The following is a 24,574-nucleotide window of genomic DNA, read 5'->3' on the forward strand; positions in this document are numbered from 1 at the left end:
ACCGATCAAATAACTCACTTGCGTCAATATATGTATAATATTTAAGTATTATTTATTTAAATAACTTTCGTTGTTTACTATGCGACATAATGAAATTAAGACAATTAGCCGCTTTTGTTCGCCTCAGTTTTGACCCGGTAGTTATCCATTATAAAATCTTTGAATAATAATTTACACATAGTGTGAGAAATATAAATGTTGAAGCTTAATAAATAAGCTATTGATCTGTAATTACTGTAGATTTTAAATTAAAAGTAGTAAACTTTCACTTTTCTTGTTCGTTGTAAAATATAAAAGCTTAGTTTTAAGTTTGCTGACCAAATAAAAATATTTTTCTTTCTTCTTTCTTTCTTAAACTATCATCCATGGTAGAGTGCCAAAAGTGGCACAGAAGACGTCAAAGCATCGCATCGCACATCACATCAACCACGACCACTATGCAAAGAGTGCACGAATAAGAAGAATATCAACGGTCATTGAGGAAGTAGATATTTAATCGTCTGTACATGGCTAAAGGTTAAATAAAATGTCAAATAGTACAAAACTTCCAGCCCATATATTCTTAGCTGATCGTAACAGGCCGTTGGTTATTTTGTGAAAACAGTATATTCTTCCGTCGGATGTTCCGAACTGTTATTTATTATAGCGAAAAAAAATTGTTGAATGGGCCAATGATAGCAATCTTTTATATCGTATATTTTATGTGTCTCGAACGTTCCAGTATTATTTGTCATTTAGTTGGGAAATGTATCGTCGTCGTCATCAACCCATATTCGGCTCACGGCTGAGCTCGAGTCTCCTCTCAGAATGAGAGGGGTAAGGCCAATAGTCCACCACGCTTGCCCAATGCGGATTGGTAGACTTCACACACGCAGAGAATTAAGATAATTCTCTGTTATGCAGGTTTCCTCACGATGTTTTCCTTCACCGATTGAGACACGTGATATTTAATTTCTTAAAATGCACACAACTGAAAAGTTGGAGGTGTATGCCCCGGACCGGATTCGAACCCACACCCTCCGGAATCGGAGGCAAAGGTCATACCCACTGGGCTATCACGGCTATCACGGCTATCGCGGGAAATGTATGGGAGTAAGTTACTCATATGATGAGTAATAATTAGAGAGATATGTGTAATAATTAGGTACTCGTATTACAGTGGCGTGCACCATCTCACGAAATATATAATCTACCGGTATTTACAATTTTACGGTGACATATACAAATATGTATATTTAAAAATGTTTACATTTTATAACCTTGTTATAGTATTTTTATAGGCGTAATATTTTTTAATGGTTTTTCCAAGATGTCTTTTTTAAAAAGGCATGTTTGAATAACGTTACGAATGTCAATGATATTAAATACTGTTAGATGTGTTATAAGCACATGAAAAATGAAGCGCTCAAAAGAGGAAATTTATGGTCAACTCAATGTTAGTTGTGGTCAACAACGAACGTTATTTAAACAAATAATAACTAAATATCGTCTACAATGTCGAGTTGTGTGTTCAGAAAGTGTAAAAACTATATATTCACAAATATATAATGGAATTAAAGACAAAATTGTGCAGGTGTGTTCTCGGTGTTGTAGCCTATATTATTCGGATCACTTTTAGCGGTGATTTTGTAGGGACGTAACCGATCTATAGTATAAAATTATCATTGACGAATCTCATATATTCTAATTATAATTTTAAATTTCATGTTAAGATAACAACTTGTGTTGTTACAACAAAAATTAAATATTATATTAGAGTTCAAAAAACATGTTAAAAATATGTTCCACATTTTTTAAGAAAAGGTCGAAGGTTTGACTAGTTTTAACACAGATTGACCACTAATGGTTTTTGCCATAATATAATAATTCTCGAAGCATTTCGATAGATTAAATTACTTCAAAAACCTGTCAAACTTTATGATTTTAACTTTTAACTTTTTCGCTTAAAAATATAGCCTCACTGGCTGAGTTGTAACTGGTTTACAATAGAGAAATCTTCGGTTCGACTCTCAGTTTTGTCAATTTTTTTTTCATTCTTTACAGGTTAGGCCCAATCTAAGATAAAAGCGGGCTAAATGTTAAGAGGAAAATGATAATCAACACTCCTTACGGTTTCTACACGACATCGTACCGGAACGCTAAATCGCTTGACGTTACGTCTTTGCCGGTAGGGTGGTTACTAGCCACGACCGAAGCCTCCTATCAGCCAGACCTGGACCAATTAAGAAAACCTCAATCGTCCCAGAAATTAATCAATTAAAAATTATATACTTTGTTAATCGACTTGTGTCTTTTATGGGGGTATATTCGGTCGTGGCTAGTTACTACCTTAAGTAAGGACGATACGCCAAGCGATGTAGCTTACCGTATAGAAACCAATCTATAGTGGACAGGGTAAAACGTTGCGTTATTACTTTATAGAGAGTACCAAAGCCCTGCTGTGATCATTAAGAACTCATCAATCTCATGATAACAAAACACACTCCTGCAGCTGGGTACAGCAAGTTTTCGACATTATAATATCATGTTTATATACAACAGAGAGTTTATATTGATAAATAAAAATATATTTACGATACAGGTACAATATATTTATCGTTTTTATAAGTAAGTAAAGTAACAGAACATAAACTAAAAAGAAATACTTTTCCCCTAGAGCTTAAAATGCTGTATTATCGCCGCTCTGGTACGTAAACTATACTGTAAAAGATTTAGAGCAAGAGGAGTAATAAATAGAAAAAGTCTTCTTTAGAATATTTCTTTGAATAAAAGTGAATTTGTGACCGAATCTATTTAATATTATAGTCGATTATTTTATTAAATTTAATTTATCGTAATCTTACGAAGTGTACAGCGCTAAAAACCCATAATAACTCGTTTTCTATTTAGCTCCTCGCTAAGGCTTGTGCCTATAACTGTACGTAATATAATGGGGAATTTTGGTCCCTTGTGTGACGATCTACTATCTGTATTGGTCTTGTAATTTTATAAATATTAGACCACATTGACACATCAGGTGAGACCGTAGTCAAGTGCGAGCTTACTTAATAATAAAAAAAAAATCCAAACAAATTTTAATACTTTGATTACGTCATGGTTGATTATGATTATTTTATATCAACCCAAAAGTCCATTTTACTTTTTTGTAGGTATTTTAAGTGATAAATTGAATCTTAAACGTAATGAAACCCTTCACATACGAGTACATGAACTCGGCCGTGTAATCGAAATCCCAGAGTGCACCTAACCACAGACCTCCAGGGTTCTTTCATCTCTGCGAGAGCCACTCGTGATGTAATTGCTCCTTAGCTCCGCAAACATTCGACTTTAATGCGGAAAACTCGACTGAAGAAAAAAAGAAAATCGAATGATAGGATTAAAAAAAAACGTTTAATGGTAATGAGAGATTTTTTCATTAGACATTTTTCCGCCCTGACGAAAAATGAAGTTAGTAAGTGTCCGCTAAGAAATGGTTCTTAGCGGACACTTACTAACTAAAAACCTACCTCTATGCCAAATTCCATTCTTGTACATCACCATGGTTTTTGATATTTCGTGACTTTTCGCTTTTATCAATGTAGAATGTAGATTAAAACAGCATAGCACATAACACACATTTCTCCTTAAAAATATCTTATTACCAGACAAGAACGTGTTCTATTTATTTACTTTCTGCTTTTATGTAATTTTTTTATTTTAATTGTTTTAGGACGAAAGGTTTAACCACGACATCGACCAACAAACGGGGTACAAGACGAGATCATTGTTATGTATGCCCATCAAGGACATCAATGGCGAAGTCATTGGAGTTGCCCAGGTGAGGATTTTAATACGCGTTTTTTTCATTATGGCTTGACCTTGAGCCCTTGGCCTCTCTAGAACTGCAGTAAGTTCTATAATACATTAGGACGGGTATCCAAAGCTGCCCTAGTAAGATCTTGCCAAATTTGGCTAGGCAGGGAGAACAACACGAGCGGAGAAGGGTGTTAGTTAACTGTCAAGGAAGTCCTCGGAAGCTTGGCCAAACTATTATTATTAACCATTATTAACTATCATTAATGATAACTTGGCCAGGTATTTTTGAGACAACCTACTCGCAATGTATTTCTTAGATGATAGAGATGAGGATTTCAAAATCATATCAAGACTATATTAAAAAAAACCTACAATTAGAAAAACGTTTTTATTAATCGCTATACAAAATACGCGAGGCGGATGACTAGGCACAAGCAGTTTAGGCAGTCGGGTTTTTTTTTTTAATTATTAACTTGTTTGAGTTTATACACACACAGAATCGTCTTTGCTGTCCTTACTACAACCTCTAAACCAAACCGTCTTCCAACAATAGAATATCGATACAAGATACATGATTCACAGGTGATAAACAAACAGAGCGACGGACCTTTCACGACGTACGACGAGAAGGTCTTCGCGTCCTACCTCCAGTTCTGCGGCATCGGCCTTCGGAACGCGCAGCTGTACGAGAGGTCACAGCTGGAGGTGAAGAGGAACCAGGTCCTCCTGGACCTGGCGAGGATGGTCTTCGAGGAGCAGAGCACGATAGAGCACATGGTGTTGAGGATACTGACACACACGCAGAGTCTAATACAGTGTCAACGGGTACAAGTAAGTTGACAATTCTAAGACGCTGTCTTTTTTTTTATTCTTTACAAGTTACTGCAATCTCACCTGATGGTAAATGATGATGCAATCTATGTCTATGATGATGAAGTGGGCTAACTTGTTAGGCGTAGGAAAATCCACACCCCTTTCGATTTCTTTGTTTTATCCTCTACAGGTTAGCCCTTGACTACAATCTCACCTGATAGTAAGTGATGATGCAATCTAAGATGGAAGTGTGCTAACTTGTTAGACGTAGGATGAAAATCCACACCCTTTCGGTTTCTACACGGCATCGTACCGGAACGCTAAATCGCTTGGCGGTACGTACGGTACTACCACCAGATGTGAGCCAATTTAGAAGTCATTAAATCCTAAATTGACCCGGACTGGGAAACGAACTGATGGGAAGCACTACCAAATAACCTTTAAATTATCCTCAACATTTTAGAACCATTTCAAATAATTTTATTATTTCATACTTCTCGCTTTCAATAAATTATATTATAATAGTCGACTATTTAGTACGTAATAAATCCGTTGAACATAATTTACAGTACGCAGAACCTTTTGTTGAATACGAACACAATATTGATCATATTGATTCGCCCCTATTGACTAATGTTCTCTAACAAGGTAACAATTTCCGACAAATACGCAATTGCGAACGTTTTATGTGTGAATAATGTACAGTCGGCGTCAGAATTAACGATATTTTTCTGAAATATCGACATTTTAACGAACACAAATATGTATACTAAAGCCAAAGTTGCTGTGCAATGTTTATCGACAATGAGGTTATAAATTGCTACTATTTTTTCACCTAATAATAATTTTAATTAACTCCTAAATTAAGGACAATAATTTAAATTTTTAGTGTTATTTTTTTCTGTTTTCTGTTACCAACAAACTAATAAACAAGAAAACGAACGAACAAACCAATCATAAGTTTTCAAAAAATGTGATAAAACTCGGACTGTATTTCTATGATTCGCTATTTTATGGTATTCGATATATTCTATGGCTTGCTTTTACCCATTGGGGACAAATTGAAAATGTCGTAAAGCGTTGTAGTAAACGTTTTTTTGATAAAATTCGCTTGGAATTTAGTTTTTCACAAAGCCCTCGGGAACCGTAGATTTTTCCGCGATGAAAATCCACGGTAGTGTGTTAATCCAGAGTAAAGTCTATTTCGATTTTAAATTTCAGCCAGTGGTACAGTAGTTGCGGCGTTAAAGAGTAACAAACATCCCAACAAACAAATATCCATACAAACTTTCGCGTTTATAATATTAGTAAGGAGTAGGAAGGAAGGTAGATGAACGAGTATATTTAGTAATCTTATTGAGCTATTCTGTGTGAACGACGGAAGCACTGAAGTAGTAACTCTAGATTTAAATAATTCTGAAACCGACTGTACCTTGCAGATCAAATTATAAAGGACTCCATTAACACTTTACTCGTACGTAATAAATATTATTAGCGCTAATACAAAATGAAGGTACGTGACATTTGTGAAGACTATATGTGTGGGTGACTACGTGATACATACGTGAAAAGACATTAACTTTATTAGAGAAATATCTGCCTCTTTGGTTCGTCTATGTGGTTTCAGATAATAAGGTACTGGGTTGGAAGTCCTTAGTCGGGTTTTTTTTTGATTATTTACAAGTTAGCCCTTGACTACAATCTCACTTGATGGTAAGTGATAATGCAGTCTAAGATGAAAGCGGGCTAACTTATTAGAAGGAGGATGAGAATCCACACCCCTTTTCACGCTAAATCGCTTTGCGGTACGTCTTTGTCGGTAGGTAAGTAGCCAAGGCCGAAGCCTCCCACTAGCCTGACCTGGACCAATTAAGAATTTCAATCGGCCCTGCCGAGGATCGAACCCAGGACCTCCGTTTTGTACATCCACCGCGCATACCACTGCCACAGAGGTTTTTATTCATACTAATATTATACATGTGAAAGTGTGTGTGTCGGTCCGTTTGTTTTTTCGTCTTTCACGGCAAAACGGACAGACGAATTGACATGAATTTTTTAGGCGGCGATAGTTGAAAGGATGGAGAATGACATAGGCTACTTTTTGTCTCTTCCCCACTTCCCTAAAATTCCGCAATTTTTCAATTTTAGGGTACGGGTAGGGTACGGTAGGGTACGGGTAGGGTACGGTAGAGTAGGGGTAGAGTAGGGTTGGGATGAGGAAGAATTCCACATAAGTCAAAGCGAAGCTTGACCGGTTCCGATAGTCTTCTATAAGATTCTGAGGGCATTCCCAAAATTATAATGCCAATAATGGAATAACTCAGTTTTATACTTGCAATTAATTATTATTTTTATATACATATGGGCAGTAGGTAATGATTTCACACATGCGTTTTTTTTTAACAAACATTAGTAGATTTTTCTTAATTTCTAGTACATAAAACATTTATAGTTTTTAGAGTAGAGTTCGCTTGAGGAAGTAAGTTAAGTAGGTAGGTAATATAGGAATATGACGCATTTCACAGTAGGTATTAGACATGGCAATGCTAATACTAAGCTTTTTTCAAACAGTATCGGTCTACATGTTACGATATCACGTACCCAGTACCTACCAGACCTGAATATAGATACGTAACCTCGAAAGAAAACCGCGATTGCACGACATTATCTTGTACCTACATACATAATAACCATTCGTACATATATAGTATATAGGTCACACATACGCTTTGTTTCACTCCATCCGATTTGCATAGCAGTTCATATATTTTTTTATTAGGGTACTCCATTTAAATAAAATATCAAAACGCTAGTCATGTCCTTGTTTGTACATTTCCTCAGCTTGCTTTTGGAGTTCTTCCAATTATTTTAGGGTCAGAAATTTCTTTCGAAACATGAGAAATGTTTCCTTACTATATATACTACGGGTATAATCTTACTAGCTGACGCCGTGCGGTTTCACCCGCGTTGTTCCCGTTCCCGTAGGAATACGGGGATAATATATAGCCTATAGCCTTCCTCGATAATTGGGCTACCTAAAAGAATTTTTCAAATCAGACCAGTAGTTCTGGTCTGATTTGTTAGTTTACCCTATTATGTCATCATCATCAATATCGTATTAGCCGATGGCCATCTTGGCGAGGCCGCCATATTCGATTTGTAATGACGTTTCTTAGCTAGTTATGTATAGTCATCAGCACTCAGAGCGTGTGCAAAATGTCATCCTAATCGAAGACCGGGAAGTGGGTCAAATTAAGATTCCAAGATTTTCTTACATACATAGTTAGTTACAAGTGTTGCTATTATTAGAGTGTTAAAAAAATAATTTAGTATTTAATTCAAGTATTTAACATATGCTTAAGTAACTTTTTTATGTAACTCGAGTATTTGCCATGTTTTCAAGACACGGATAATTTCCTCTTTACTAATAAAGAGAAAAGCTTGCGCTAGGAGTAGGAATGATTATTTAGACCAACGCACTCCGGTTGGAATTTTAACTGAGAATATTTCGTACTTCAGTCTACCGCTATTTAGCTATTGAAGTTTAAATATTTCTGGAAAGAGCATATTACATTTATTAGCATAAAGAGGAGGAATTCTTAAATGGATTTTTAAGAGTGCTATCGCAACAGGCAAAACTATATATCGGTTGTCTCTACAAGGGCCAGTACATTTACTTTTAATTTTCTATTTTAGGAGGTAGTAGTCTTAGACGGATATGACGTCGCTTGAACTCGTGTTGGCTCGTGCCGACGCTAGATGGCGCGACTTATTTCCGTAAAGAGTAGGGAGTTAGAGAGGAGTAGTGATCGTTCGGGAACGACTGGCGATATAAGGCGCTCGCCGTACAGTCGACTTCAGTATTCTCATGGTATTCTCTTTCATTCTAGGGTTTGTTTCAGTTACAGTTTGATCTGTTATTTAAGTTGTCCTGACAAATATTGTGGATTATAACCCTTGTTTGACAATTACTTACCTTTTAAAACTATTATATTTACTCTCTGATTAACTTTCACATTAATTGACACAGATTTGATGCTTGTAAATCCCCTTACTCGTTTAATGTCCACATTTGTGTCATCAGTTCATATCCGTTTTGACAAGCATATGTGTTCTCTATGAAAGAGTCGCAAAGCTGAAGTGGCAACGGGAGGGGCACATATTTCGAAGTGCGATCAGACGTTTGGATTCCAAGGCGCTGAAATAGCCACCTTATCGCGAAGCGCAGTGTAGTTCGAACCTCCACTAGGTGGACCAGGAGGCTGAAACTGTGGTGTTTGAAAGTAGGTACTTACAAGATAGGCCTATGTCTAGCAGAAGACGCTACAATTTAAATGATTCAATTATCACATAAATAGACGCTTCACAAAAATATCTCCGGCACTGTATGTAGGCTGGCGATGTCTAGCTAAATAATGCTCCGCGTTGAAAACCCACAATTAGTCGCCTTTGAGAACGAAAAGCGGCTATAAATTGACAGGGCAAGAATTCGCCATTCACGCCACTTTAAAATACCGCGATACGTCCGATCATTATCGATATCGCTCGAGGGTATAGGGATTTATTATGAACTGGTGGCGCCATCACTCGTCCGCCTATCCGACGCCGGTAAATTCTATTTAATAGACACCGTGTAATGATGATTGAGCCGTCGCCCGGATGTGGCGCTTAGTGTTGCAAAACTATCGATAAAACCACTATCGATGATTGACTTTGAAATTAGATATCATAACCTAAATATCAACTATATCATAACCTTCGATAGCTTCAGACTATACAATTTGACATTCATAACACACAATTGTCGATAGTCTCAAAATATCAACATCTATAGTAAACTTGTTAGAGCCGAGTGTAATGACGACACCCAGGTAGGCAAGGAGGTGAAGCTGCCTGTTAAAAATATAGCCAAATAAATTAAAAGTAACCAAAGTCAATCACTAAGGTAACAATACTTGCCGTAGGGGTACTCGTATGGTACTACAATTAGTGTAAAGCAAGCACTAGATTTCAGAATAAATATTTTTTTCATCTACCATAGCATTATCAACATGCTTACCATTAGTCTACGGACTGGCGACACTCTTGGGCCGATATCGATATCTATTATCAACGAAGTGAAGATCATCAAGACTTAATATTGTTGTAAGTCGTCAATACTATAACCATAGGTTATGCTATCACGTATCATTAATTGGTACTTATTATAATATTCCCACTAATGTCGACCTATCGATACTCTATCGATAGGGGCCAATAAACAACACTAGTGGCGCCGTATCTGGGGCTTATCGCGATAGACGCGCAAACAACTGAATGCTAATTGATATTTCCAACTTTCAATGGACAGGCAGATTGCGATCACGCCCAGTGGGGTGTTGTTGTCTCTAGAGGTCGCATTGTGCGGTAGGAACAATTCAAGTCCACGGACACCTGTCAGATTGGAGTACTCTTGTTCCAACTCTCGTTTTAATGAGTCAACTTGAATCTCTAGGGTGTTTTGATGACATTTGTTTGTACGAGTAGGTATAGATATTTATCATTAATGAAATGAGAGATGGAGAATTATTTTAACTGAATAATGAATTAACAAAATATCATCAACGGACGCGTTTAAGAAAACCACAATTATGAATTAAAACTAATGTAAAATTAACAAGACGTTTAATTATTCAAATTATCAAATTTCAGTTGTTTTACACTACTGATAATTATTTGATCCAGTATTAAGATTTTTACATCGAATGATTTTTATATTACAATGTCGTAATTCGACGGCTTCATTCTAAATCAGACATAGACACACACACATATAAACTTTCCCTATTATATTATAAGTGTGATTGTCCTATTAAATCAACTTAGTTATAAGTACACATAGTCAATACTATTTTTTAATTTTAAAAGATTTTTTTTTATTGAATTAATCGCAAAGGGTATGACAAATTATAATGTGTTACCAGCAAGTAACAAAATACTTGACAGACATTTACAGTTTACATCTCTAAACCTAATAACATCTCACGGCCTCCAACCGGATATGTTCCACCCAAACAGGTTATACTCTTTTACAGTAGTTCAGAACTTATGAGTAACTGATTATCAAATACTCGTAATTCCAGACTGGCACGTTCCATCTTCGACCATACTCGTATCACAGATATATATCAGAGATTAGAGTTATCTATGCCTTGTATCTAACGTTTATTCCTCGACGGTCTTTCTAAGGGACTAATTACATATATTCAGCTCTATTCAGCTTTTGTCCATGTAAAGCCACCGTTTTCTATGGATGCGCAGGTACGGGTGTTTTCACCTTTTCGCTTCTATTTCAGCTTTCGCGGCGAACAGGTATATTATAATAATGAAAAGAGTATAAATAAGTGTTAATTTACACGAGCGTCAGCTGCTACCGACGACTGTAGTTAGCGACATCTCGGCGGCAGCCAACGGCAGTCAACTGCAGTCGGCGACGTCTCGACAGCAGGTGACTGCGTCGCCGATTGCAGTCGACTCTCGGCGGCGACTGACGGCGGTCGCTGACTGCAGTCGGCAACCACCGTCGACTGCCGCTGGGACGTCGGCTACTGTGGTCGTAGGTACAGTTGCCGCTCGTGTAAATGAACCCTTAAATAAGAAAATCAAATGGCTTATAGTTGTTCTACTTTAGGAAGTCGGTTTGGATTTGATAGTAACTGGACAGTACAAATACCTTCTTGTGCGGAGACTATAGCTTGGTAAGTTCGTTGGTGACACTCCCATGATATGCGGGCGACGGGAGGGGAAGGGCTGCGCGGGTCAGGGGGAGTGTTGCGAACGATTTTGCCAAGCTATAACAACGTCAGCACATCAGAAATTCATTATTAAATACAAAATAAAGTTTTAAAACTATAACCAGACTATATACAAAGGGGTCTAAAAAGAAATAAACAAAATAATATTTCAGATCGGCATAGACCGTACAAAAAATGGTCATGGTAGAGCCGTGGTCGCATCTACTGTACACGGTCTACATGCGATTATAACAGGAATACCTCAATTTTAATCATTACCTACCCTTCCTTTTGGCTTCGCCGTAGTCGGGTTGAAACCGCTCGCAAATTTCTCTCTCGCTCTCTATTAATGAAATACGCATAAAGTTAAGTTGAGTAGAATTAAAAACCCAAGCGTACAAAGTCTAAATAAATTCATTTCAATTAGGCTTAGTTTACACGCACTTTTGAAACGTCAGATAATGTTATTTGAAACTAATAACATTAGAAGAATAAGATTAGAAGTGAAGTCGCAAAGTTAAAATAAAAAGCGTTGATGGTTATAATGATGAATTTAAAAAGTATAGGTAAATGTTAAAGTGCTAGAATGGCGACCCCGCACTAGTAAGCGCAGTGTTGGTTGACCCCCCACCACGTCAAGCGAGTCGCAGAGATTCGCCGGATGCAGGTGGCTCAGTATCGTGATGTTTGGAAGTTCCTACAAAAGGCCTATGTCCTGCAGTGGACGTCCATCGGCTGATATGATGATGATGATGATGAGGTAAATGTTCATATTTAATTAACCGACTTCAAAAAAGAAGGAGGTTCTCAATTCGAGTCTATGTTTTTTTTAAACTTATCAGTTAGCCAGCTTAGTTAGCATTTAATAAGTGTAAAATTTAGTTATTAACGAGATTTTGCCACTTGAGACTGACAATTTGCCAAACGATATAGTCTGCGTTTCGATATAAATATAACCATAGACCATAACAATTTATAAATCCATTTACGTTCGTACGTGGGGTGTGAACCGTGGCATGTTAACTTACGTATAAATAAACATAAACATGTTATTAACACGCCACTCTGCTTGATACGTTACAAATCAACGTTATAAATGTGGCCGGATTTAAACTCTAGTGTCCTTGGGTTCGATCCGCGTCCGTTGGTTTGTTGTAGTACGTACCATCGTAATAAACGAGAGATATTGGTAATGCGCATTGCTCATGGTAAATCATCATCATCATCATTATCAACCCATATTCGGCTCACTGCTGAGCTCGAGTCTCCTCTCAGAATGAGAGGGGTTAGGCCAATAGCCCACCACGCTGGCCCAATGCGGATTGGCAGACTTCACACACGCAGAGAATCAGGAAAATTCCCTGGTATGCAGGTTTCCTCACGATGTTTTCCTTCACCGTTTGATACACGTGATATTTAATTTCTTAAAATGCACACAACTGAAAAGTTGGAAGTGCATGCCCTGGACCGGATTCGAACCCACACCCTCCGGAATCGGAGGCAGAGGTCGTATCCACTGGGCTATCACGGCTCTCCCGGAATCGGAGGCAGAGGTCGTATCCACTGGTAAATACATGGTAAATAACTATAATATAATAATTTTGACGGCCTCCGTGGCGCAGTGGTATGGTATGCAGCTACACGAGTATAGCTTGGCAAGTTTGTTGATGACACTCCCATGATATGCGGGCGACGGGGGGAAGACTGCGTGGGTGTGAAATCGTATGGCAAGTTTTTTCATATCACTTCCATGATATGCGGGCGACGGGAGGAAGACTGCGTAGGTGTGAAATCTTGTGGCAAGTTTGTTGATGACACTCCCATGATATGCGGGCGACGGGGGGAAGACTGCGCAGGTGTGAAATCGTGTGGCAGGTTTATTGATGACACTACCATGACATGCGGGCGACGGGGGGAAAGACAGCGCGGGTGTGAAATCGTGTGGCAAGTTTGTTGATGACACTCCCATGATATGCGGGCGACGGGGGGAAGACTGCGTGGGTGTGAAATCGTGCGTGCGGCAAAGTGAGGTGCATCAGTCGTGGGTTTTTCAATCATCGCTACACGCCCCCGGCCCGTGCGGACCATCGGGATAACGAACGAATTTGCCAATCTATAGTATTGTATGAGTGCGGTATTGGGCCTACCCCCCCGGTGACGCCGCTAAGGTCCCATAAGGAGAATACTGCACTTACACAATCAGAAAAAAAAGGTATTAAGTTACTACAGATTGTAATGAAACGATAATAAGCTACTCTCTTATTTATTCGGCCACATCCTAAGTGAACGCTATTGGCATCCATTCCTAGTACTTTTCTGGCTGACACTTTCGTTAAAAGAACAATATTCAACAATGTATTGCAAAGCTGGCACTTGGCCAGCATTTCCAAATTCGATACCGTACAATTGCGATACTGTCTTAAAATATAGACTATACAATACATATATAAGAGACAAAATGTTGCCTTTGTTTGTTTTAAACAAAGCCAATGTAGACAATTTCTGCCGTTCTTATTCCACGTTTTTGCTGAATTTTATTTGTCTTTATCCGAGTTGGTCTTTGTTCATTAGCGACTTGCACGTAGTATCGACATACCTACTCATACCTATTTGTTCCTCGATAATGAATAAAAATTCAAAATTTTGATTTTTCTGAAAGGTTTTCGTAAAGAAAATTCTTTTGAAAGGTCAGGATTATGTCATAATTTATTTTAAATCAATGGTGGTAATAATAATCGGAAAATTAAAATTAAAGTTACGAGGGTTCCAAACGCGCCTTGGTTCGAGAAGAGCCCACAACAAAGTCAGCCAAAGTTTTTTTTTGGTTTCTACCATTTTACAAACTTATTTAAAACTATTATAGTATAAAATCTCCAAGCATAGCTCACTCCATCGCTGAGTAACTCTGAGCCTTCTTATAAGGCCAATAGTTGAGGTTAGCTTAAGATACCAGATTAACTGTTGAACAGCTTTATTTAACTATACAATGTTAAATTCTAAATACTCGTGGACATGTAGGTTTTAGAAACTACTAGCGGACGCCTGCGACTTCGTCCGCGTGGAATTCTATTTTTCGCAAATCGATTTTTCCCGGTTGAAAAGTAGTCTGTGTGTTAATCCAAAGTTAAATCTATTTCCATTCCAAATTTCAACCAAATCGCTTCAGTAGCCGCAGCGTAAAGGAGAAACAAAAATACATACTTACACACAAACTTTCGCCTTTATAATATGAGTGTGATGGTGTGATGATTAATTTTAACTTATATTGTCTGCTACGTATCGTCTAAAGATAACTAACTTGTGAATGGATGCCAAAATTGTCTTCGAATTGCACCAATCGCGTAGCATTTCATCATCAGTAACTGTCGGATGAGTCAAGATGTTTATATTTACAATGCAAGTGTGCATGTTATGCAATCAATAGGTTGTCACAGTCTTGTGACTGAAATACTCGTATAAAGCCGGCCACTGACGATCAAGTCTGCAGGATGCTTAGTGATGTCAGCAGTAAAAAAAATATCGGAACCTCGAGCCACCGAATACTATATTTCGACTTTTTGTCACTGTCTAAATCCCGAAGTGAGTTGAAGGTAGCACTGCTGACTTGAACGTCTGTGGCCGGCTTAAGCTTGTAACGTGCCCATGAGGAACGATGAATGATAGGAGCAGTGTCGTATCTAAAGCTGATGAAAGATACGTACGGTGTCATTTTGGTATTAAATACATATATGGAGGCGTCCACTGATCCGAATCGTACGTATCGGATGCATCGCATCAAACGGATTTTAGTATTCTTTGTATAGAAAGTCATACAAGTGCGTCCACTTATCCGGATCGTATGGATCGCATGGATCGGATTTTATATATGTGTGTAAATATTACTTTGGTTCGCAATTTCTCCTTTAGGAAATTTCATTTAAAAAATATCTGATTTACCACACAAACTTTCATTTCTTATTTCGCATATATGTTAAATTTGTCTAAGTTCTTACCTCTATACCAAACATCATTAGAATCGATTCAAAAAGTTTTAAATTATCCGTACGAACAAACAAAATATTTACTTTATATTATTATGACTTTTTCTTTTATTTTTCTATGATGTGTTAATAAAGAGCCGTGATAGCCCAGTGGATATGACCTCTGCCTCCGATTCCGGGAGGTGTGGGTTCGAATACGGTCCGGGGCATGCACCTCCAACTTTTCAGTTGTGTGCAATTTAAAAAATTAAATATCACGCGTCTGAAACGGTGAAAAAACATCGTGAGACCAGAGAATTTTTATTATTCTCTGCGTGAGTGAAGTCTGCCAATTCGCATTGGGCCAGCGTGGTGGACTATTGGCCTAATCCCTCTCATTCTGTGAGGAGACTTGAGCTCAGCAGTGAGCCGAATATGTAGCCGAAGTAATCTTACGAATTGTATGTAGATAGCAGCTCAAAGTAAATTTTATGAAAAAAAAAAAACCATTATCTTACCAAGAATAATGTAACAGCATCGACACGAAATTCCCTTTTACAATACTTTATTGGATCATTCCCAAAGAAAACTCAATTACGTAAGAACAATGTGGAAATAAGCCGCCGAAACCCTCTAATGGAAGTTACGTTGACTCCTGTAAAGCCTCAAGACTCGAGTCAAATTGCACGCAAATTCTTATTACTTATCTCTTGCCTTAGTACAAAACGCCGCGTATCGATAACGAGTTTCGAGATCAATTGTTGTTTTCGAGATCCAATGTTCATAATGTTGTAGAATAATTTAGACACACTTTACGTTATTTAAAATTGGTATTTCTAAAGCTTTAATAGCTTTTAACGAATAAGGAGCTAAATTCAACGCCTATATGGTATATTCATTTCGTCGTATTAAAAAATATTATATTTTAAAACTGAATACCTGTTTGTTAGTCTCTTAATAAAAAAAAATACCCAAAAGGAATGAAAATTTCGAAACATGTTTTTTATTCGGCAGGTATAGGAGTCCATCCGGCCAGTTATATCTTCATCAGTTTTTAAATGGCTCTGGGCACGAGTCTCATAGACTGAGAATCTCATAGATAGAAACCGCCTCTCTATAAAAGAAGATATAAGAAATATTATTTTATTGAAAACCGCGTTATATCCATCGCTGTGAATACAAACAACGAAATAACTAATTAAATCTGTATATATTCCATTGTTATGAAGCTAAACCAACTAATTAATGTTAATTTCTAACAAAATTAGCTTAAACCAAGCTTAAATTTTGTAGCATCGGTAGACCCAATTAACCTTGTTTGTAAAACGGTATCGAAATTTAATTACATCGGCGTTGTTCCTTCACAAGGGTTGTTCAATGAAAGGCAATATAAATTCATGGATTTGCTTAACCCGTTTGACAAATTGGTGACATAATATTAAAATGTACTTTCGAACTATTATATTTTGTAATAAAGTGTGTGTCGCCTAGCATGCGACCTATGACATATATCCCGTGAAGAGAAAGATACAAAATGTCCACCAATGGCGGCGGAGTAGTCCCATCTCTCCAGTCCCAATGCAACGAAAGAGATAGCGATTCCAGTTGCGCAGCTATTGGTTGTATTTGTCTACTACGTCGTTTTTCCTATACTTATTTCTAATATTGCTTATAACTTCGTATTTCATGCCAAATTTTGTAGCTCTAGGTCAATTGAAAACTGGAAACTATTCTTTTATTTTGATTCTTTTGAACTTAAAAGTTTGGATTATTATAGCTTGGTTTTAATTTCAACTCGATGCCTCCACTAGATAAGGGGAATCTTGAAAGAACCTTTATGGGACGCATAGCAAAAAAGTGACCCTATAAATTCAGTTTGTTTGTTTTGAGGCACGGAACCCTGAAAAGAAAAAGTTTCGTACTAGACCTGAATGTTGTACCTTTTAAAGTCCCGCTAAAGTTATAAAACGCCACAGAGACAATGCCGTGAAGCTTTTCGGTCATTTTGAGACAAACTATAACAATTAAGGGACCGTTTTCGTTTACAACCACAGAACTATGTTGTACAATTCACTGAATAAGAACGTTTTCATTGCCAGACACTTTAATGTCGACACTACAATGCCCCGGGGACTGCGTAGTCTTTTGCTTCAATAAAATATGAGAGACCTAGAACATATTTATAACGCAAAATGTAATTGCGCTTCAGTGTATTGTTGTGTTTTTATTTTCTCTATATATGTGTTATTATTTAGGTATTATTACCATCTATATAAATCATTAGATGGGCCCCTCCATATTAAAGAACGCACAATGTTATGTCATTACTCAGACGTGCACGCACATCTTATCTTAGTATGCAACAAGCGCATGCTGTAACTTAAAAATATTTTACTGTTTATTTATTGTTAAATCCCTTAATTATGCCTTCGTGACCATTTTGGAGGTGTAAAAGCACAAGCCGCAACACGAGTATTATGAGAAAGTTGTTACTTTTCATTCGTAAGTATTTGCGAAACCAATGATAATTCCGTGATGTTTCGGGGCCCATCTAACGATCTACGATCGATGATTAATACATATTGTAAAACAAAGTCCGCCGCCTTGTCTGTCAGCCATTTTGACAGACCAGACGTGAAAAACTTGATAATTACTAAACAGATTTTCATGCGGTTTTCATTAATAGACAGAGACGGAATAACATTAACTTTTCTTCTGAGTGACAACTTTCATTTATGAAGAAGGTTAAGCAAAGTTAGGTTAGTTAAGCTATATTATTTGTTGAAATATGTCTGTCTGTCTGTTTCGTCACATGCTCATTGTTCACATCTTAAATGCTCAAACGATTATCTTGCATACACGTTGTCAGTACTAGTCTAAACTTTTTCGAAAGGATGTCGTACGTATATACGTATATAGCGTATTCATCATCATCATCATCATATCAGCCGATGGACGTAAACTGCAGGACATAGGCCTTTTGTAGGGACTTCCGAACATCACGATACTGAGCCGCCTGCATCCAGCGAATCCCTGCGATTCACTTGATGTCGTCAGTCCACCTGGTGGGGGTCGACCGACTCTGCGCTTACTAATGCGGGGTCGCCATTCCAGCACTTTTTGACCCCAACGTCCATCGACTCTTCGAACTATGTTCTTCTTATGAGGCCCATAGTTAGCGACCAAGTCTCGGAACCATAGGTCATCACTGGCAACACGCACTGTTCGAAGACTTTTGTCTTCAGGCACTGAGGAATTTAGCGTATTATATCGAATAAAAAAGTTTGGGAAGCAATATTAATTGCGGCATAATATACTGCAAAGTTCAGCAATTGTAATTATCTTTGCATATTATAAGCTTTTAAATTCACTTTCTTGTTCTTGTTCACTTTCTTACTCTTTTCCGTACATTTACATTTTAAAAGAAAGGATTTCTTAAAACAAATTTAAGCTATCGGAGTTTTTAAAACTCGAGTACGTCGACATCGAAAGATTAACTTTTTGAATAAAAAAAGTTTCGTATGAATTTTAACAGCGTAATTTTAAAAGAGCGTGTTAATGTCGTCGTACAACTTCCGATATTACCTTTATTTTTTTGTGATAAGAATATTTTGTATTTCGGCTTTCGGCTCACTGTTGAGTACGAGTCTCCTCTCCTAATGATCTAATGGTCCACCACTCTGGCTCAAAACAGATTGGCAGTATCTCCACACGTAGATAATTAAGCAAATTCTCATGTATGCCGGTTTTCTCACTGTTTATCCTTCACCGTTTGAGACACGTGATATTTAATTTCTTAAAATGTAGGTACATAACTGAAAAGTTGGAGGTACCTAACTCCATTCTGAGAGGAAACTAGTGAGCCCATTATCGCCAACTTATTACATGGCTAAGTGCGGAAACGGTCCAAGAAGAAGAAGGGCCCATTATCGGTTGTTATTGATGCGTGATGAATAATATAGTTATTTTCTTTCAGATACTTCTAGTGCACGAAGCGTCTAAGGGCAGTTTCTCACGAGTCTTCGACCTGGAGGCCGGAGACGATGAGGAGCCCGGGACGCCGCGGACTTCGCCCTACGAGAGCCGGTTCCCTATAAACATCGGCATCACGGGATACGTGGCTACCACTGGGGAGGTAAAGACCAAGGGATGATTTATAGACTGAGGTCAGGAAAGACCGTGGTGTAGACGAGCGCCGTATTTAAGCCTGTGCACATCACGTTTTTTAAACGCGTTGATGTGCGTTTTAGAAACGTGCATCGACGACGTGCTTTTATCCTACAGAGCAGTTTGTTGTCGTTTGTATACACACGCGTGTTATCATCGCTGGAAACGCGCGTCCACGGCGCGTTTAAAAAACGTGGTGTGCACCGGCCCTTAATAGCCGATCGCCAACTTTAGCGTATGTTTGCTACCTAATTGAACTAACGTGAGGGTAATATTGTCTAACGTTGTAGAGTAAGCGCCAAACTTCGAGTCCGCTTTGAACACGAGGCGTATGGCTTCGTAGTATACGAAACTATATACTCGTAGCAGCGGAAGTAAAACGATAAGCTCCGCGATTCGACGTGCTGCAATATCAGAGCGGACTCGAACTTTGGCTCATACTATACCACGCTGTCGCAATAGTGTTAACACCAAATTACAGTTTATTCCCGATCGTTTTTTATTTTTCTATGGCAAGTTAACCCTTAACTGCGTTCTCACTTGATGTAAAGTTACGATGCAGTCTAAGGGTTCATTTACACGAACAGCAACTCTACCGACGACCGCTGTCGACTCTCAGCGACGGTCGGCGGCGGTTGCCCATTGCAGTCGACTCCCGTTGACTGCCGCCGAGACGTCGCTGACTGCAATCGGCGACGCCTGCCGCCGAGACGTCGCCGATTGCAGTCGTCGGTAGCAGCTGCCGCTCGTGTTAATGAACACTAAGATAGAAGCGGGCGTACTTGGAAGAGTTACAAGCTTATTCTACCCATACCTCTTACGGTTTCTACGCTTCATCGTACCGGTACGCTAAATCGTTTTGACGGTACGTCCTTACCAGTTTGGAGACTAGCCACGGCCGAATAGTGATGATGATGATGGTGATAATGATAATTACTGTATGTTTATGTTACTGTATGTTTCGCAGACAGTCAATATCGCGGACGCGTATATGGACGCGCGCTTCGACCCCTCCGTGGACGACGGCGCGGGGTTCAAACACAACACCATACTATGTATGGCTATCAAAAACTCCGAGGGACGAATCATAGGTGTTATTCAAGTGAGTAATTCATTTATTCAATACTCAGAAAAATCATAAAAACAAAGTGCTTCGAAAGCGATTACTCTGAAACTGGAAACATTTACAGAACAAATCTTATAACGCATTGAAATTAATTGCTTTGCGTTTCGCTAAAACAGTCCAAAGCTTTAAATCGGGATAGAAATAATTCGCATCTGTATTCGCTAACTCAGTGCTTTTCCGAAAAATACTGAACTCTTTTAGGATTAAAATATTCGGAAGTTAATAAAGCCACTATTTTTTTTTGTTTAGGTAATAGTTTATGATGATAGATAAAATCAAAACAGCTGTATTTCACATACGTAGGTTCATACAAAGTGTGTGAGAAATAGTTACAAGAATTTTTTTTTTACTATTCCGATGTTGAATAGTTATTTCGGCTATTCAGTGTGACGTAATAAGAAACACATTATAAGAATCGGTACAATCAACCCTGACGATAAATCATAAAAATAGCTAATGCTGTTCTTTTACTAAGCCCAATTTATTATCTTCTCCTATATACATAATTAGCTTACGCTTCGCGGTTCACCCGCGTGGTTCCCGTTCCCTTAGGAATACGGGGATATTATATAATCTTCCTCGATAAATGGGCTATCTAAAACTGAAAGAATTTTTCAAATCGGACAAGTAGTTCCTGAGATTAGCGCGTTCAACCAAACAAACAAACTCTTCAGCTTTATAATATTTGTATAGATATAGACTTTACAATACACGGTGATGGCGACCATAGGTCGTTTACTGCACTCGATAACTCGTCAGTTAGCCATGGCAACGAATATTATCAATGAACTTTGACCATTGCATGCGGTCGCTAACTTCCGCGTCGACCGCCATAGCTATCCGCCATGCTACGTGTCTCGTTATCTTTAGCGGTCTGTCTTTGCAGTGTCATGTCACGTGTTTATATTGTTTCATGAAATTAAACCCAATAAAATAAATATTATGGGAGACGCGCCAAAGATCATATGGTGCCACATATATTGAACAATTTGCCAGGACTAAATACTGGCATATTTTTGTAAGTCTGTCTGTTCGTTACAGAAACTACTCGACGGATTTTAACTAAACTTAGCACACTTAGTCTTCATACTCCTGGACAGGTTATAGTATACTTTTTATCACGCTACGATCAATAGGAGCAGACCAGTGAAGGAAAATGTTGGGAAAACGGGAGAAGTTACTCCATTTTTACAGCGATACTACTGTAAGGGCTAGATTGAAGAGTCTGCTAGTCTGTAATATTAGAAGGATTGCAACATCTGGGAAAAAGATTTTACTTTTTTATAACACTCACACTGTATTCATATTTCATCTATACTAATATAATAAAAAGGTAAGGTTTTGTGAGGTTGTAGAAATAATTTTTGGATCTATACTAAGCCGATTTTGAAAATTCTTTTACCAATAGAAAGCCACGTTATTTATGAGTGTCATTAGCTATATTTTATCCCTGTATACTCTCGGGCAACTAGGCGGGTGAACCCCCGTGGCTTCGGCTAGTTGAAATATATTTTCGTTTAACAATTAGAGAAACAATGTATTACATACCGCTCGGCTCCCTTTATTCAAATAAAGCCCAATTTTCACTTAATTACTTTCTCAAAACTTACACAAATTTCATTTAATTAATTATTATTAACACACTTAAAATTTCAGAAACATCATTCATTAAGTAAGCTAAGTTGGCTTTAGGTTTATTGCCAACATTAATAGCGCGAGAACTTTTGTTTATAGGCGCCCTGTTCACAACAGCCTTTGTGCTAAAGCCTTCGTATTTATTAGCAATGAAATTTGAAAAATAAATTTTTAAATTCAGTACCTGTTGTTTATTTAGGTATATAGTAAAGGACTTACTCGTATTACGAATTACAATCTCAAGAAACAATTATACCGCCTTTTCTGACAGAGGCACTTTCGCCGTGCTTTTATGGAGTTCCGTAGTCTACAAGGAACCCTTATTTTCGCCATGTCCTTCTGTCTGTCTGTACTTACCTGTACCGCTCAGAAATGACAGCATAGTGCTCAGAGTTATTTTCTGATATAGTAACAGCCTTCTAAGCGTTATTCATGTTGGTTCATTTCACATGTAATTTTTGTTCAAGGGCTTGTAGTCTATAATATAGGACGGACGAAGTCGCGTGCGTCTGTTATTTACCTAATAGATAAATTTCATAACAAGGGAAATGCAAACATTCCATCTCATACGATATTGAAAACGAATTTAATTAAAATTTTAATGAATATTGAATATACAATACGGTGCTACGCCACGTATGCGGGAAAAAGCGCGCTAGCGTGGTAAATAACTCTCTACGGACTGAGAAATGTAATCAAATCACCGAAGTCGTCTAGGAAATGTTAAAACAATGGGTGTTGTGTTTTTAAATTATAAATTCAGACCCACATTCGTATCAATATTTATTCTCTCATTTATTTATTTATATACCTACTTTAAAGCCATGATAGCCTAGTGGATATGACCTCTGCCTCCGATTCCAGAGGGTGTGGATTAGAATCCAGTCCGGGGCCTGCACCTCCAACTTTTCAGTTGTGTGCATTTTAAAAAAATAAATATCACGTGTCTCAAACGGTGAAGGAAAACATTGCGAGGAAGCCTGCGTGCAAGAGAATTTTCTTAATTATCTGCGTGTGTGAAGTCTGCCAATCCGCATTGGGCCAGCGTAGTGGACTATTGGCCTAACCCGAGACCCGAGACTCGAGCTCAGCAATGAGCCGAATGTGGGTTGATAACGATACCCTCGTTACTCCAGTGCTTAACCGTATGGCATCGGTCCTGGCTATGAAATATTGACCCTTTTATTTCTTTCAAACATTCTTTCGGTAGTAGCCCGAGATTAGACAGTTGGTGGTTCACACCCTTGTTGAGTCGGTTTCATTCATTGCCATTTATATCTGATAGTGATCGCTAAATAGTATCACTCTATGCCAATTAAAGAAAAAAAGAAAATATGTTATACCTATGTTCTAACAAGCATGACCTACGGATGTCAGACTTAAAATGCACACAACTGAAAAGTTAGAGGTGCATGTCCCGGACCGGATTCGAACCCACACCCTCCGGAATACTGGGCTATCACGGTTCTATAACGAGGGTATGTTGAGTCTGAATTTTTCATTTAATACAAAGCGGTAATGTTAGTTACACATTGCGCAATGCGGGAGAAACAATGCGACAATTTGGATGCGTGTGAAACGAACGAATTTTGACCCAGAAATTTTATCGGGTCCATTGTACGAATTTCGTATGGACCACTTGCTAGCATGCATGTATTCTTTCATTGTTAGCGTCAATGATCATTTTATACTATAGATCGGTTACGTCCATAGAAATTACCGCAAAAAGTGATCCGAATGATAGGCTACAACACTGAGCGCACATATGCACAATTTTGTTTTAATTCTAATACTATGAGTATTATACCATAAGTAAGACATTAAGTTAAGGGTGAGAAAATAGGGGTGATATGAGCACCGTCTTTAAAGGGATCAGTAGGTAGAAAGTAATATAAGTTTATTTTTCGCTTTTTTGTTTCGTGGTTACATTTATGGTATTGAAGTCGGTTGTATTTTAAAAATATATTTATAGTTAATTTAACTACAACCAAGTAGCAAGGTTCATTGAAGAATTAAAAAACTGGTAGGTAAGTCATACATATGAGAACCCACCATTTACCTAACTAAAGTTGCGTATGTCAAAAATTTTATATACGAATCTACATGCATATGCAAGTAGGACTCTTGTCCAATAAAAATATATTTAATCAAATAGGCCTATAATGTATATTTTGTTACCTCATACATATTTTATCCATTATTATGAGGGTGATGCGATAATTTGCCGAATTCATTAGCTTAATTATACTCACGTTAATGGAGGTAGGTCGATTTACTAATTAACTCCTGCATATATATATCCAATT

At 37.9% G+C, this 24,574-nt stretch overlaps 1 protein-coding gene across 7 annotated transcripts in view; it reads left to right on the forward strand.

The window, feature by feature from the left end:
• Nucleotides 1-24,574, forward strand: part of LOC112046526 (dual 3',5'-cyclic-AMP and -GMP phosphodiesterase 11) — a 317,311-nt gene that overhangs the window by 274,488 nt on the left and 18,249 nt on the right. For all 7 annotated transcript variants that reach the window (XM_052887477.1, XM_052887478.1, XM_052887479.1 and 4 more), the window contains 4 exons: nucleotides 3,710-3,817; nucleotides 4,378-4,626; nucleotides 19,317-19,475; nucleotides 20,475-20,609. In XM_052887477.1, the coding sequence (XP_052743437.1) occupies nucleotides 3,710-3,817; nucleotides 4,378-4,626; nucleotides 19,317-19,475; nucleotides 20,475-20,609 (651 nt within the window). The remainder of the gene's footprint in view (nucleotides 1-3,709; nucleotides 3,818-4,377; nucleotides 4,627-19,316; nucleotides 19,476-20,474; nucleotides 20,610-24,574) is intronic.

Source organism: Bicyclus anynana, chromosome 19 (genome assembly GCF_947172395.1).
Source record: "Bicyclus anynana chromosome 19, ilBicAnyn1.1, whole genome shotgun sequence".
NCBI lineage: Eukaryota > Metazoa > Arthropoda > Insecta > Lepidoptera > Nymphalidae > Bicyclus > Bicyclus anynana.